This window comes from Populus trichocarpa, chromosome 5 (genome assembly GCF_000002775.5).
Source record: "Populus trichocarpa isolate Nisqually-1 chromosome 5, P.trichocarpa_v4.1, whole genome shotgun sequence".
Lineage (NCBI taxonomy): Eukaryota > Viridiplantae > Streptophyta > Magnoliopsida > Malpighiales > Salicaceae > Populus > Populus trichocarpa.
In genome coordinates, this window is record NC_037289.2 from 13,160,738 (window position 1) to 13,176,736 (window position 15,999).

Below are 15,999 nucleotides of genomic sequence, written 5' to 3' on the forward strand. Positions count from 1 at the left end.
AGTTACCATGTAGGATTTGTATTAATTTTCTAGTTGATTTGAGATTCTTTTTTCTATTTTATTTAGAACTATTTTATTATTTTTCCAAACTTGTTTAGGATTTTTCTACCTAGTATAAATAGGGTTATTTATCGTATACTTAGGTTTTTACTTAACAAGCATGGATTATTGAATAAAATTGGTGTTTTGTTTGGAGCAACATGTTTTTCTCTTTGTTTAAACGAAGAACAATCAAACTTATCAAAGTATAACTGATTTTGTGACATTCTTCCTTATACTTCTTGTTCACAATTCACTAATCATTAGGTGGAGGTTCATTTCAATAGTGTTGGTGTCTTGACTCAGATAATGATTGTGTCACACTTCTTATCATACTTGGTTTTTGGTTTTCTAGAATTGTGTCAATCATGAATGTGGGTTACAAGATCTTTATATTATGTTCTAATCTCATGACCTGAGTTGTTGATTAACTAGGTTAACATGATTTGACTTTGTTATTTTTAGGTTCTTTTTTATTTGAATACTTTTTAATTGAGTTTCATGATTTTTTATGTACTTTTTACAGGATTATTCAAATCTCATAACTTAGATCACAGGTTGACTCAATTCATTTTCTTGAGTCCTTTTTTAATTGAATATTTCTTTTTTAATTTCACCCTCCAACAATTCAATCTTTTTTTTTAGGTTTTTTTTTATGGATTTCAACTTTCAACATTGAATTGTTAAAAATAGAGCTTCATATTTTTTTTTTGCTTTTTATAAAGTTTTCTTGGTCTCCTGAATTAAGTCGTAGGTTTAACAGCTTAGCACAAGTTGTCTTGAGTTATTTTGTAGTCCTTTTTTATTTATTTATCTTCAATTTCATCTTTCAACATTGGATCAATTGAAAATTAAAAGTTTCAATTTTTTTTCAATTTTTTTTCTATGAAGTTATCTCAATCTCATGAATTTAGTTTTTTTTTTCTTTAATTTTAACTTCCAACATTGAATCTATTGGAAATGAAGTTTTATAATATTTTTTATTTTTATAAGATTATTCTGATCTTACAACTTATATCATAGGTTTAACAAGTTAACACAAGTTGATTTAAGTTTTTTTTTTAATTTATTATTTAATATTACCTAAATAACTAGATAGATAAGTTATTTGTAACTATAAATTATTTTTTTTAGGCTTGGGCTCTGAATCCCACGCTTTATCGGACTATAATTGATAGCTGAGAGCCATCGTTTTAGGCCTCAACGACTATGGATTGCATTCTATTATGCCACGTTTTAAAGAATATTTAAGCTTTTTATATTTATATTTATAAAACTAATATACACAAGTTTTAAGGAAAATTAACATAAATATCAAATGAAAATAAAATATATTTTTTATTTATTGTTAACTTTTTATATTATTTTCTAAAACTAATTATTCTAAATGATTAAAACATTAATTTTATTGATTTAAAATTGCTTTTCTAATCATAATAAATTTTTAATTAAAAAACCATAATTTTGATATATATATAATCTTGTGATCAAATAACTAGCTAATAATAAATAAAAATCATTGTTCCATAAAAATAAAAAATTCATAAATAAGAAATATAAATTTTAACAGGAAAAATATTTATTTTCCCAGAACCTATATCATTGAAATTTTTATAAATATTTATTTTAGTTTTTTTAAAAAAAAATTCGGAAATTGTGTCGGGCATCGATGCGGGGGTTATTACTAGCATTTACCAAAACAATTCTAGCAGTTCAAATCCAGATACCTGGGGAGAATAGAAATGCTTCATAGAACCACTCACCCCCGTTGCAAAGATACATGCACACAGATGGAGCAGCGGCAAGGATGCCAGATATTGTTATCACATTTCCATGTCTAATCCAATATTTTTGGACAATTTAATCAACCAGTGTACCTGAAATTTTCGTAGTGTTAATCTATTGATACTCTCAGTACCTTCTAGTTCTACACCTATAATCTCAAAATACCAACTCCACGCAACTGCAACTAAAACCCAATATATTTCCAGTTTGTCCTACTCTTGGCTCGCACTAATTTCAATTCTCTCTCTGTAGGTTTTTAAGCATTTGAAGCTCCTATCTGAGCGAGCACAGGAGTGTTTGCCATTGAAGTAGCCTCTATAATTCCAGTAACCTTACCTTTTCCTGCATTAGACTCAGCTGATATTTCCGCACCAGTCCCATGATTGATTTGATTAAAATTTGGAGATGCTGACTGTCCACTTCCAGGATTACCAGAGTCATTGGAAGTCAAAGCACCTTTAGTATCAGAAGTTTCTCTCTCATTCAAGTCAGTGTCAGGCTTTCCATCATGGGCAGTCATCGTTGTTCCCATTGCTAGAGGTTTGCAATTTGCTCCTCGGATGATAGAACCATCAGTTTGATCTGTTTCTGATCCAGATTGACCATCCATAGTATCCAAGTTTTCAGTAAGTTCACTTTGAGCATTGTCTATCCTGTCCCCGGAGAGTTTGTTTTTCAACCTTTTCTTCTTAAACCGGGCCTTCTTAGGCTTGGGAATATTTGCCATCTCCTCTTGAACACTAGTCTCAACTCCCCTCTTTCTACATGGAATTACCGTTAATTGAGAGTTGCCACTTGGTTTATCAGATCCACTCGATTGGATTGCTAACAAAGCAGTTCTAGCAGCTTTGATCTCCGCTTCTTTTTTGGTTTTTGCTGATGCTCCAATATACCGAATCCCCCCAATCTCAACAGTACATTTAAAAACGAGCCCTCGACCTGGTGTTTCATCCTTTTGGCACTCATATAACGGAATTGCATAATTCATCTTTTGTGCATACTCCTGAAGTAGATTCTTGCATAATCCTGTTTCATGCTGAAGAGCAAAAAAAAATAACGGTCAAATGTGAGAAAAACACCTGAGAGCACTATGAATAGTTCAGTTTTTTCCAGATAAGGGTAATTTTAAATCTTATTTCTTAAAACGTGGTAGTTTTAAACCGATTTCCTAAAATAAGGTAGTTTTTGCCATATAAGCATAAAAATATATAATTATTATTTATGTGGATTAAAGAGATAAAGGTAAATTTAATGCAATTTAATAATATAAAATTTCACCTTAATCTCTCCAATTCTTCACTTTAACTTTTTATAGTATTTAACTTTTTATTCTTTGTTTTTATTTTCTATTTTATCTTTTAATTTCACCAATAGTTTTGTTTTCCATTTCGCTAAAACAAGTTAGAATAGAATCTAACTCCTTTCCCCATATCTCTTCTACAAAAAAACACAACCTAAAATACAATCTCTACTCATTAGGGAAATTTAACAAATAAATTGAATGCAAAAGATAGATCCTAATTTTTGTAACTTGTCAATTCCTAAGCCTAGAAATATTTTGGAATTCTAAATCTAGAACTTTATGAAGTCCCAACCATAACTGATTCATGAATATTTTTTCAAAAGCAATGTATGCATTTTTTTCATTGACAACTTAGCAATTGAAAATATCTTTTAACAGATCAAATGGTATCCATCAATAGTTAACACACAAATCTAATACAACTCAAATCACTTCAAGGAAAGTAGAGATCCAGAATTTCTCATTACAAACGAACTCAGTGGTTCTTAGGGAAAAGGGACTTAAAAAAGAACAAAAGATGTTAGATTTTATTTCAACTTAATAGCCATTAGCTGATGAACACATCCTTTCTGGATTGCAAGATGATTTGAATTTGGGAAATGGAAGACAAAAAGAGGCTTCCTACTCAAAATTAATATTTTCTTTTCTAGAAGATTTTTCTTTAGGCCAAAAAAACACACACACGACATGTACATATGATAGAGCCTGTGTGGCAAAAAATACCGCAGTTTGGTAAATACAATTTAAACTACTATATTATGGTAAAAGAGTCCTTGTTTTGGGAAAAATAGTTCAAGAGCAACAATAATTACCAACTGAGATTACACATGATAAAGCAATAACTTCATCAATGAGACAGAAGCAGTTGCGAAAGCCAAAAGAATTTAACACTCAAGGAATATGTCCATTCAAAAACCAGAAGACAAAAAAGTAACAATTGGAATGACAATGGCTACCCTAATATTTAGTTGCATTAAAGCTGCTTGGGAAAATTGCGCCTTCGAAAAGTCCAGTCAAGGTCTTTTATGCTACAAAATTAACTATCAGTGAAGTAGAAGAATGTTTAACACAACTTCAAATCTAAAGCCCATGCTTTAAAAATCTTTATAACATAAAAAGTGAATCAAAGGAATGAACTTTTATGTTATATCAGATGGTACATAATATTATGAACCGAAAGGAAGATAGAAGATTCATTATTTGGTAGAATATAAACTTACAACAGGTTGAGAAGTGGATTCATTAATTTGGCCAGCTTTAGCCAACTCCACAAGAGCAACCTCAGCAGCAGATTGCTCTGCCGCCTTCCGATTGAAAAAACCAGGTAAAGAATCATATCTAACTTCCTTCACAATCACTGTCGACCTGAAGGATGGCTCATGAGAAGGGCCTTCTTTGATTGTCTCATATACAGGAGTAGGCAAGCCTGCCTTTTGTGCATACTCCTGCAATCTACTCTTGAACACATAGCAATTGGATACACCTGAAAGACATATGAAAAAACAAAATATAAGCCTCTCACATTACATGAACATGTTCAGTACAATGTCTCACTAACCAATAATTTACCTACCCATATGTATAATCTTAATTTATCAAGAAGTACAATTAGTTCAGCTTACCAAAAACTTTAAAATAACGCCAGCAGCCAATGGTCTTCCTCAAGAATAGTATAATCAACATTTCATTTCTTTTATTATTAAATAAGATAAAGGATATTCTCTCCAAAATTCTATTTAATTATAAGCAGCATTTTACTTTAGTTAATTTTTTTAAAAAAATACAAAATTAACTTTCAAAAAAACCAAACCTAGAAATTAAATTAAATTAAATAACCAGCTTATTAAAACAGTATCCCTCATACACACAAACCTAGAAAAAAAAAAAAAAAGCTCTCAAAAAAACCCAAGAGCTCAAGAAAATACATGTACCTGAGAATCCTTCGTTGGTGGGCATGGTTATTATACTTATTCGCTCTCTCAGTTTGTGTTTGGTCTCCAGAAGATTGATTGCAAGAACAAGTGTGATAATAAGCTTCGATCAAACGATGATTTTGCTGCTTTCTTCTACTTTGTAGATGGCAAAACAAGTGGTGTGAGACAGTAGGGTAGTTTCTGCAATGGATACTGGCTGCGATTTTTTGCAAAAAGAAACTCGCATGGGCAGTTTGTTTTGGTAGGTGAGAGAAATCATAGCCGTTCGATTAGAGGGTTTTACAGATATTTCTTCGACAAAATCAATCTCCAAACATCGGTCCAAAATGGGCCCAGCCGACGACCAGTAATCCTAATTCCTTATTGGAATGCAAAGATCCACTTCTAAATTAGATTGGGCTTTCAAATCCATTTTCAGCCGAACAGGTTCTTAACTGCCAGACCGAAACCCGCCCGCCGAGAAAAACACTGTTCCTTGGTCTGTTTGATATTTTGTTTAATATTTTTGAGACTTTTTAAATTATTTTTTATATTTTTAAATATTTAAATATATTAATTTTAAAAAATAAAAAATATTATTTAATATATTTTTAAATAAAAATATTTTGAAAACCAGCACTAAATTAATTTTAAAAAACCACCAACCATTTACTTTTAAAATATGAAAACCATTTATTCAAGAGTTTGATTATTTTTTATTTTAAAATTAATTTTAAATGTTTTTTTATTTTTATTTTATTTTATTTTAATTTTATTTTAATGTTTTCACTTTTCATTTTGATATTAAAATAATTTTAAAAAATAAAAAAATATTATTTGAAATTACTCTTAACTGACACGGCCTCTAGAGCCACAATCTCTCGTTTTTAGGGTTTATTAGCAACAGTAAGAGCTCTCAATTTCAGGTACTAGTCTCCTATTTTGAGAATTCTTCTTCTTCTTTGTGATTGAGATTACTTTTCCATCTTTGAATTTCATTGGGATTTAGCCATTTGTTTACAAAGCATTATTTCTGTTTAAAATTTTGGTTTGGTTTGGTTTGGTTAATTGATCATTTTAGGGTTTAATGGGAAAAGTCTTCTTTTTTCAACTAATAATTATAACCAGTAGGATGTTTATTCTATCTTAGGTTAAATGGAGGATTCAGAAAAAAGAAGGGAAAGATTGAAAGCAATGCGCTCAATAGCTGCTGCACAGGCTGAAACTTCTAATAACGTTGAAACTTCTGCTCCGCCAGGTTTGCTTGCTTATCCGCTTCTTGGGACCCCTGCAACTCTGCTGGCACAGGGGGAGTCCAGTGCGATTCCAAGGTTTGATTTTTATACAGACCCTTCAGCGGCATTTTCCGCAAACCGAAAGGGTGCTGCTGGTAACCAGGCTGCACGGGGTTATTTTACGTCTCCAAGCAATAATTCTTCTGTGCCTCAGTTATCGTCTCCCCATCCAGGTAGGGTACTGCTTTTCCAGCTTTTTTGTTCAAACAACTATGGAATCGATTCGTGTTGGATTTTTGTAGCTTGGAATGTTAGCAAATAAAGGATCATGGTGATGTGACTTGTTGTGATATTTTCATTAGTAGAGTGTGAAGAAGATTTTGACTACTTAAGTAACTTTTAAACTGGTTCAATGTAAAGAGTGTTACTTTTTCTACAAACATATTGCAAGGACTGACACTTACTATATATTATAGTTGTCATGTGGAGCTTTAGAGATGTTTAATAGACTTCAAACTCACTCTTGGCTGCCTTCAGCTCAAGGGGCATTCAACTGAAGGTGGTCGAAAAGGCTTTGGGAGGTGTTATTTTGCTGTTGGGAAAATTTTAGTAGATCATTATTGTTGGCTTGTAGTTGAGTTGAGAACTTGGCTGCCTAAAATCATTATGAAATGTTGTGCGTTGAAGGGATTTTTTGAGGACATGCTCAAGCTCGTTTAAAATGTTTAGATGATAATTTTTTTCTTTTGGTTGATGGTGATTAAAAAAAAAGAAAAAACATCGTTTATACCTTGTTGCTCTATCGGGGTGGTAGATAATCGGTAGAAATTTGTCATAATCTCCTCTTTTTGGCAGGTCAAAGGAACCTTGAAGTGACTCCCCCTCATGCTTATCAAATGCAAAACAGCTATCCACATGCGAATCAAATGCAAAGCAATCATTTACCCAACCAGAGAATGTATCGAGGGCAAGGTCCATATCACAATGCTGCTTCCTATAGAAGCCCGAGAGGTTTTTCGTGTCCTTTTCCCATGAATCAAGGAGCTCCTCCTGAAATGTGGAGTGGACCAGGTTTCCCAGCGAGCTATTTTAGCTCTACTGTTCACGGAGGACTGTCCAGTCCATATCCCATTTGTCAAGGGAATCCTGGCTTTGGGCCAGTAGGGAGCAGCCCGTCCCCTGTTTCAGGTTATGGAGGGAGTCCAGCTATTTCACAGACTGGCCAGGGGCACTGGCATAGCAGTTCAGGTTTTGGACAGAGTGGTGGAAGAGGACGAGGTTTTCATTCTCGTGGCTTTGCACCAAATGAAGCACAGGGGCCAGAATGTTTTTATGACAACTCGATGGTTGAAGATCCATGGCAGCATCTAGAACCTGTTTTGTGGAGTGGACTGGATGATTGGGGGAATAATTTGAATGGACCTGGCTCTTCAAATTCCTTGCTTCCAAAATCAATTAGCATGAAGAAATCAAGCGTTGCAGAGTCTTCTAACAAGTCCACTTCTGGAGTAAGCCTTGCAGAATACCTTGCTGCCTAACTCAATGAAGCGGCCAATGATGCACCTAGTGTATGACTGCCGCTCTTGGAATGCCACTTTGCCTGCGGTAGCAAACTTGGTACCGAGTTGCTGTTATTCCAAACGAAAAGGGTCAAGGAACCATTGCCAAGCCTAAGAGTCATCTATGAGATCATAGCTGGAGGATGGCCTTAATTCGTTTTATACTTGGCTGGCTATCTTTAAATGCAGAAGGCACCACTCCAGAAAGTTTCCTGCAACCCAATAAAAAAGAAATTTTTAAATTTGCTCAACTTGTTACCCAGCTGTCAGCATACGAAACCCCATGTAACGCCAGTAACATAGTTCCCCGACATCTGGTTGGCTCGCTCTACTATATTGGAAATTTCTGTGACACTTGGACGAGCTTCTTTTATGTAAATCTTGTTATGCGCTGACCTCCTGGGAGAGGGAGGGGCGCTGGACATAGCTTTTTAAAGAAAGAATTGCGACAACGTACTATCTTCTTCTTTTTTTCACAATGAATTGCATAGGACAAAGGTCAATATTTAACTTATAGTTAATGATAAAATCTAATTGGTTTAATTTTTGTAAATCTTGTTATGCGCTGACCTCCTGGGACAGGGAGGGGTGCTGGACATAGCTTTTTAAAGAAAAAATTGCGACAAAGGTCAATATTTAACTTATAGTTAATGATAAAATCTAATTGGTCTAATTTTTATAAATCTTGTTATGCGCTGACCTCCTAGGAGAGGGAGGGGTGCTGGACATAGCTTTTTAAAGAAAGAATTGCGACAACGTACTATCTTTTTTTTTTCCACAATGAATTGCATAGGACAAAGGTCAATATTTAACTTATAGTTAATGATAAAATCTAATTGGTCTAATTTTTGTAAATCTTGTTATGCGCTGATCTCCTGGGACAGGGAGGGGCGCTGGACATAGCTTTTTAAAGAAAAAATTGCGACAACGTACTATCTTTTTTTTTCTTTTCACAATGAATTGCATAGGACAAAGGTCAATATTTAACTTATAGTTAATTATAAAATCTAATTGGTCTAATTTTTTAATATAGCTAATTATTTTTAAAATATAGGTGTTCATTAAGGAAACCTTAGTTATCTTGTTACAGTATAATTTCTTAGAGGTTTTATATCTTCCATTCCTACTAGTTGTATCAAATACTCTTTGAGATGCATAATTATTATATGGACATTTATATTTTCATGTTGTCTTTAAAGTTCAAGTGACAAGCATAACATCACACATGCAACATGTTCATTGTTATTAACATATGACATTGATATTTATTCCTCACTACTTCATTAGCATGCTCATTACGGGGTAAGAGGGATTGTGTTTTCAAAAAACATATAAACTTTGTTGTTGTTTGAGAACAATTCTCACATTGCGATACCAGATTAGGAAGTTTGGTTCAATCAATTTATTAGCATAAAAAATTGCCACGTAGGGATATGTTGTTACTCATTCTTGATCTATCAACCTATTCATATAAAGAAAATGAATATTAATTCCATGCATACATGTTTAAAACCACATTTATATAAGGTTTTTAATTATAATTTGTTCTCCCACTATTTTCTTGCAAATTAATAGTCGCCTCTATTAATTCAAGAAATATCGCTTAGATCTCCTAATGAGTTAGGATCTTCTTTAATTTATATGATCTTAAGTAACTTAACAAATTAAAATAAATTAAATTAGGTAAATAACATAGCTTATCAATCGCATCTTTATATGACTCTTAGATCAATTAAGTAAACCCCTGATCCAAAAATCTATAAACCAGTATTAAATAAGGTAATCTCCAACTGGAAAATAATAAAAATTAAAAGAAAATTATTGTAATTAGAGGTAAAAGTTCTTGGGAAATTGGTGGAAAACCTTGAATAAATTAAAGTATAAATTTGTAGGTGAAAATATTGACGGTCAGAGAAAACCTGGATTTAATTACATAATTCTTAGCCTAAAAATAATAAAATTTAGAGAAATTGACTAGTGTTGAAACCTGAATGAAATGATAAAAAAATTTATGTACGAAAAATACTAATGGACAAGATTTGACAAAAAATACACCTAAGACAAAAAATGAATGATATTTTCATATATAAAAACAAAATCCCTCTCTCATTTAAAGCTTGAAGCCAACGACTTGGAGGAGGAAGAAATCTTGGGTTTTCTTCTTCTTCTTCTCCTCTATTTTCTTCAAAATCTGTCATTTGTGGTGACATGAAGATTGAAACCTAAGTGAGTTCTACTAAAGAAACCCCAAACAAACTTGAAAAGAAAGTTAGAGAGAGAGAGGGGTTGGAAGTTTGTTTACCTAGAGGGAGAAAATAATGAATTTAAAGGGAATAAGAAGATTGCTTGAAGTTGGTTGCAAAAACTTATTGGTTTTGAGTTAACTAGTAAGTGTAAGATGTTTACCATTAATCTCATTCTTGCTCTCATTCTTGCTTTGTTTTTACTTAGGGGATTGAAAATCCTCACATTTGAAAAGTTGGGGTTTATGATATTTTTGTATTGAGATTTTGATTTAGGATGATTTTATTGATGTTAGGTTATCAAAATAATATGAAAATAGTTCAATTTGACTAATTAATACCTAGAACTAAAAACCCCTAAATATTTGAATTTTAGGGTTTATGTGAATTTGAAAGAGAAATGAAGAATTCTTTAAATTAGTGAGTGATGGTGATGTATTTTACTTCTTAGAAACTAATTAAGAGAAATTGAAAATCCAATTTTAGGAATTCCATCTGTATTGTAGCCAACAATATGGATGGTTATGGGGTTATTGGGGAATTAATAAAGTTACTTGATAATTAATGTTTTAATGATGCTAGAATTGTATGAGATTGGTTTTGGATGTTTGATGTGGTTCATTTAAAGTATACTTGAGTTATAGAGAGTTGAGAAGTTAATTTAGATTGATTACTTTAACATGTATAGTTGTGATAATAGAATTACTTGTGGTAAGAACAAATGGGAACAAAGGAGTATAGAAATTAGTGGAATTATGTAAGTTTTGATGTTCTAATGATGTTAGGGATACTCAAATTTTATCACGATCATTGTAAATTTGTTTTTGAAGGTGTGAATCATGATTTGTTATGTTTTAGGAAATTTGTGTGTGTATGTTTTTATGTAAAAGATGGGTTACTTAAATGCACACTAAGTGTTTGAGAAAATATGAAAATGGTTGCCAATCTAATTATGATGAGGAAGACATGATAGTTATGTTTTAAGGAAATTGAGTAATTGAAAATCAATTATGGTAACGGGAATTCTAAAGTGGTCAATCATGAGGGGAAATTTTGGGATATTTGGAAAATGTGATTAAATTATGTTAATTTTGGATGTCCTATTGATATAGGAATGCTTAAATTTTGAATTTATTGAATGATTTCATACTCGTGGGCATGTTTTTGAAAAAATAAATAAATATAAGAATGTGGAATCCTAAGTTAATTAGTGTTTGAAAAATTATGAAGAGAGAAACAATTGAATAGATTTAATTATCCAAGGAGTTTTACTTATAAGTGGTCAAAATATTAGTTTTGGAAATTTTAGAGAATTTTGAATAATTGAGCTTGATTTTTGGTTAATTTATGTGGTTATGATGTTTTGCATATTTCATTTTGAGTATGAATGGTGTAGGGTTTATTATTATGTGTGTGACTATGAGAAATGGAAAATCGAATTATGTAAGTGTGAAAAACTTGCTTGTTTAATTTATTTGAGTGTTTAAGCATTGGATTAGAATTATATGAGTGAATATTTTATGTTAAAACCCTAAATTAATAATGTGAATATTAATTATTGGTTTGTGATGTGTTTAGACATTAAATTAATATTTGAAAATGTAAAAGTCTTAGGTGATGATTTAATTTGATAGCATGAATATTGACTTATGGATTGTAATATTGATTGATGTTTGTAATGTGTTTGGATGTTAATTAGAATGTTGGGATGTATAGAAATTTATATGGTTAAATTTTAATTGGTGGTATGAACATTAATTAATGGCTATTATGCATATACAAATTTAAGGAAATCATGAAAGTTTAAAAACTTCTAGGGTTGAAATTTTAATAGGATGAATGAACCTTTATCAAGGTTAATTGTCATTGTAATTGTTTGGAAGTTATAGGAGAAGCGTCGAAAGAAAGATCTGGCTTCTCAAGAGCATGTAAAGCAAGAGCTCAAGGTAATAGCTGCTCTCTTGCCTTTTTAATTATTTAAATTGCTTTTATAATATTAGAATGCAATGAAAATTATATGTATGTTGCACAATTATATATCATGAGAAATTATGCTCACAGGGTCGGAAAGTAATATGTAAATTATATTTGACCACAATGATAGTAACTAGTATACTATTGTATTCAACTGTAATGGTGGTAACCAATATGAAATTACAATCGACCACAATGGTGATAACCAATATGTAATTGTATTTGATTGCAATGACGATAATCAATACATAATTGTGAATGAATGCAATGACAATAACCAACATGTAATTGTATTCAACCACAATGATGGTAACTAGTATGTAATTATATTCGATCGTAACAGTTGTAACCAATATAAAATTGTAATTTATCCAACAGTAATAACCAATATATAATCATTCTCAAACACAATGATGATAATTACTTAATTTTGATCAACTATAACCATGACAACCAATATGTAAATTGAAATAAGTCGCAACGACATAAAGAAATTTGTGAATGGTAAATCGACCACAATAATGAACCTTATACTATAAGCTTTTAAGTTGACCATATGAGCAGGGACTATTGTTGAAAATGATATGAATCCAAGCATTTGGATAGGGGTTATTGTTGAAAATGATATGAAGCCATGCTTTTGGATGAGGGCTACAAAAATTTAAATAAAGCCACATGTTTAGACGGGGGCTATAAAATTCAAATAAAGCCAAACATTTGGACAGAGGCTATAAAAATTTAAATGAAGCCAGTTGTTTAGACAGGGGCTATAAAATTTAAATGAAGCCAGTCGTTTAGATGGGGGAAGTAAAAATTAAATGAAGCTAGTTGTCTGAATAGGGGCTATAATATGAAATTAAACCAGCCATTTGGACGAGGGCTAATGATTAAAATGAGATGATCCGGACGTATGAGTGAGAGTTATAGATTGGAAAGTATTTAGTCGACCATATAAGCGAAGGGTGAAGATTTAGGAAGAATTAAGAAAATATTCATTTTGAAATGATGAGTAATGTTAATTTGCCAAATGTGGCATGTAAATTGTTTTAAGTTGACAAATGGCAAAAACAAAGCTAAGAATGACATGATAATTGTTTTAAAATGGTTAATAATATTAAAAAGCCAAAGACAAATAAATACTCGTATTAAATAAATAAATAGATGAGCCATAACTGGGCCTAAAGCATGATGAGGTTGAAAAATAATATGGATGCGTTATAAATGGGTATAAAGTATATTGAGATTGAAAAATAATATCGATGAGCCATAATCAATATAATAAATGTTGTTAGGGCTGAAGATTGATATTGACGACCCATAAATGACACTATAGAAGTCAAAATGAACTCACAAAATTAGTTGGTTAAAATTGATAATAATGAGAGCATTGAGGTGAACTAATGAAATTAGTTGGTTGTAAATGATGAAAAAGGTGTTGAAATGAATGATCACAAATGGTGAGCCAAAGTAGTATCCATGAATTTTAAGGGTGTTATTTGGTTTGATGAAACCATAATTAAATCAAAGTCATAACCTATAAGTATAGTTGGGGATAAAGAATCCTAAATGGGTTTGGACTATGAACTTGGGGTATTTATGATGATTTTATAAAGGGGGTTTAATTAAAATATAAACAAATATGATTGCGACGTTACCATGAATATGTCTAATTTAAAGTATAACTGGTGAATGTTTTGAGATGAGTTAAAAAATAGATATTTTTAATTGAGTTATTGTGAGTATAGCGATGATAGTTCAATGAGTATAATAAAGAAAATGAGAGTTCATCAGTTGTTGAAGAGAATGTGATGTGATCCTCGTGATCACATGGTCACATAATCTACAATCAAGATTGAGATATGATTCTAGAAAGCCGAAAGAGGTCTGATAAGAGTGTGACACAATGGAAACATGTCCCAAGGCACCACCAATATTGGAATGAAGTTGAATGATGCCATGAAAGTAGTTATTTTTTGATAAGTTAGATTCAGTTCGTTCAAGAACCAAAGAATACAAGAATCTCTCATACATGTTAAACTAAAAAAATTCAGAAGTATTATTCATCAAAGGTGCTAAAATTTAGGCTTTACATGTGTTTAAATAGTTTTGAGAAATTAACCCTAATAGATCTACCTTTATGGGTTAAATTGACCCACTTACAAAAACTAACCTAAAACCTTTACTAGTAAGTCCGAACCCTAATCCAAACAAGTCTTAGATCCTAACTAAAAATAAAGTATTAATTAAGCCCAAACAAGCCTTGGGTTGTAGTTAAAAAAATAAAAATAAAGCCTACAAGTCTAAGTCTTGTTCTGCCGTGAGAAGATAAGAAGAAAAGAAAATATTGTAGGTCTGATACAAGACTTATTTATAGCCTATAATGCTGTCCAATAATCCTAGAAACTAAAAGAGAAGTTGTCGTCCTTTTGGTTTCCAAGTTAGAATAGGATTCCGATCTCAACCTTATATTTATCCTTCTTTTAGAAGGAAAATGATGTTGCCTTTAATGATCCTCTTTTTTGCCTCTTGGTATCCTTTCAATACTAGGAAACACCATTAAGTTGTTGAATTATTCTCCTTGCTAACAAGGAAACTTTGCCGCCACAAGTGTTTCTTAAGTCAGCTTGGATTTCTTTGTTTCCTTTAACTGTATTTCCTCTTTACTTGGTAAGGAAATAAAATAAAAATAATAAATTCTAATATTTAAAGGAAATAATTAATGTTCTCATACATAATAGAAAATCCAAAACTAGTTAGGAATCCATAAAACACATGGAAACATCACAAAACAAGGCCGACCAAAACTGATACAAAATTAACAACCTTGTTGTCGAAACTTTATGGCCAAAATAAAGGTGGATTGGGTACCTCTTGCACTGGAATAAATGTACTAAGACCTCCTCTTGATGCTCCAAAAGATCCCCATGTTTAGTCTTAGCCGAAACTTGCACAACTAGTCCATTCAATACTTCTTTCAATGCCTTTATTTTGGACCTTGTGATAGGCCTATTTAGAACGTGTAATGGGTCCTTGGTGTTCATGGCATGATCCACATCATTCCCTCTCTCCTTAAAAGGATTCGACTTTATAAGATCAATAACATTAAAGGTAGCACTAACACCATACTCATCTAGAAGAACTTTGTAGGCATTGTCATTGATCATCTCTAAAACTTGGAATGGACTATCATCACAAAACTGTAACTTTGATTTTCTATGGTTAGGTAACCATTCCTTACGTATGTGCACATAAACCCAATCATCAAGTTGGAAAACAACCTATTTACATCTCTTATTCACTTTAGAAGCGTACAATCCATTCCTTTTCTCTATTTGCAGTCGAACTCTTTCATGAAGTTGTCTCACCATCTTTGCCTTTTTTCACCATCTAAACTTACCCTTTCTTTTAAAGGTAAATGAATTAAGTCTATAGGAGTTAATGGATTAAACTTATAAACAATTTTAAAAGAAGAAAAGTCAATGATCGAATGCACAATTCTATTATAAGCAAAATCAACAAAAGACAAACATTCTTCCCAACTTTTCAGATTCTTTTGAATAACAACACGTAAACATTATGATAAAGTTCTATTCACTAGTTCAGTTTTGTCCATCTGTTTAATGATGAAAAGTTATCAAAAATAAAAGTTTAGTTCTCAACTTCCCCCCATAAAGTCTTCTAAAAATAGCTATGGAACTTAACATCATGATCTAAAACTATACTCCTAAGAATGTCATGCAAACATACAATCTCTCTATAAAACAAGTCTGCGATATGAGATACATCATCAGTCTTATGGCATGTAATGAAATGCATCATCTTATAAAACTTATCAACCATAAAAAAAATAGAGTCTACATTTCATTGACCTAGGTAATCCTAAAACAAAGTTCATAAAGATATTTACCCAAGGTTTAGTAGGTACAAGCAATAATGTATATGGTCTAT

At 31.7% G+C, this 15,999-nt stretch overlaps 2 protein-coding genes across 3 annotated transcripts; one reads left to right on the forward strand and one right to left on the reverse strand.

The window, feature by feature from the left end:
- Positions 1-1,767: 1,767 nt before the first annotated feature.
- Positions 1,768-5,328, reverse strand: LOC7468848 (double-stranded RNA-binding protein 1). The gene is made up of 3 exons (XM_002307299.4): positions 5,059-5,328; positions 4,348-4,610; positions 1,768-2,860 (listed from the first exon to the last, which is right to left on the reverse strand). Exons 1-3 carry the CDS (start codon positions 5,081-5,083, stop codon positions 2,081-2,083), a joined length of 1,068 nt encoding a protein of 355 aa, XP_002307335.2. The 5' UTR covers positions 5,084-5,328; the 3' UTR covers positions 1,768-2,080.
- A 545-nt stretch (positions 5,329-5,873) lies between these two features.
- On the forward strand, positions 5,874-8,286 carry LOC7486549 (protein SICKLE). Of its 2 annotated transcripts, XM_002306493.4 has the most exons (3): positions 5,874-5,966; positions 6,191-6,508; positions 7,131-8,286. In XM_002306493.4, the coding sequence occupies exons 2-3, from the start codon at positions 6,196-6,198 to the stop codon at positions 7,811-7,813; spliced, it is 996 nt and encodes a 331-aa protein (XP_002306529.4). In that variant the 5' UTR covers positions 5,874-5,966; positions 6,191-6,195; the 3' UTR covers positions 7,814-8,286. The 2 variants fall into 2 exon arrangements, with proteins under 2 accessions (XP_002306529.4, XP_052308750.1); XM_052452790.1 differs by lacking the exon at positions 5,874-5,966 and having other exon boundaries at positions 5,978-6,508.
- The last annotated feature ends 7,713 nt before the right edge of the window (positions 8,287-15,999 follow it).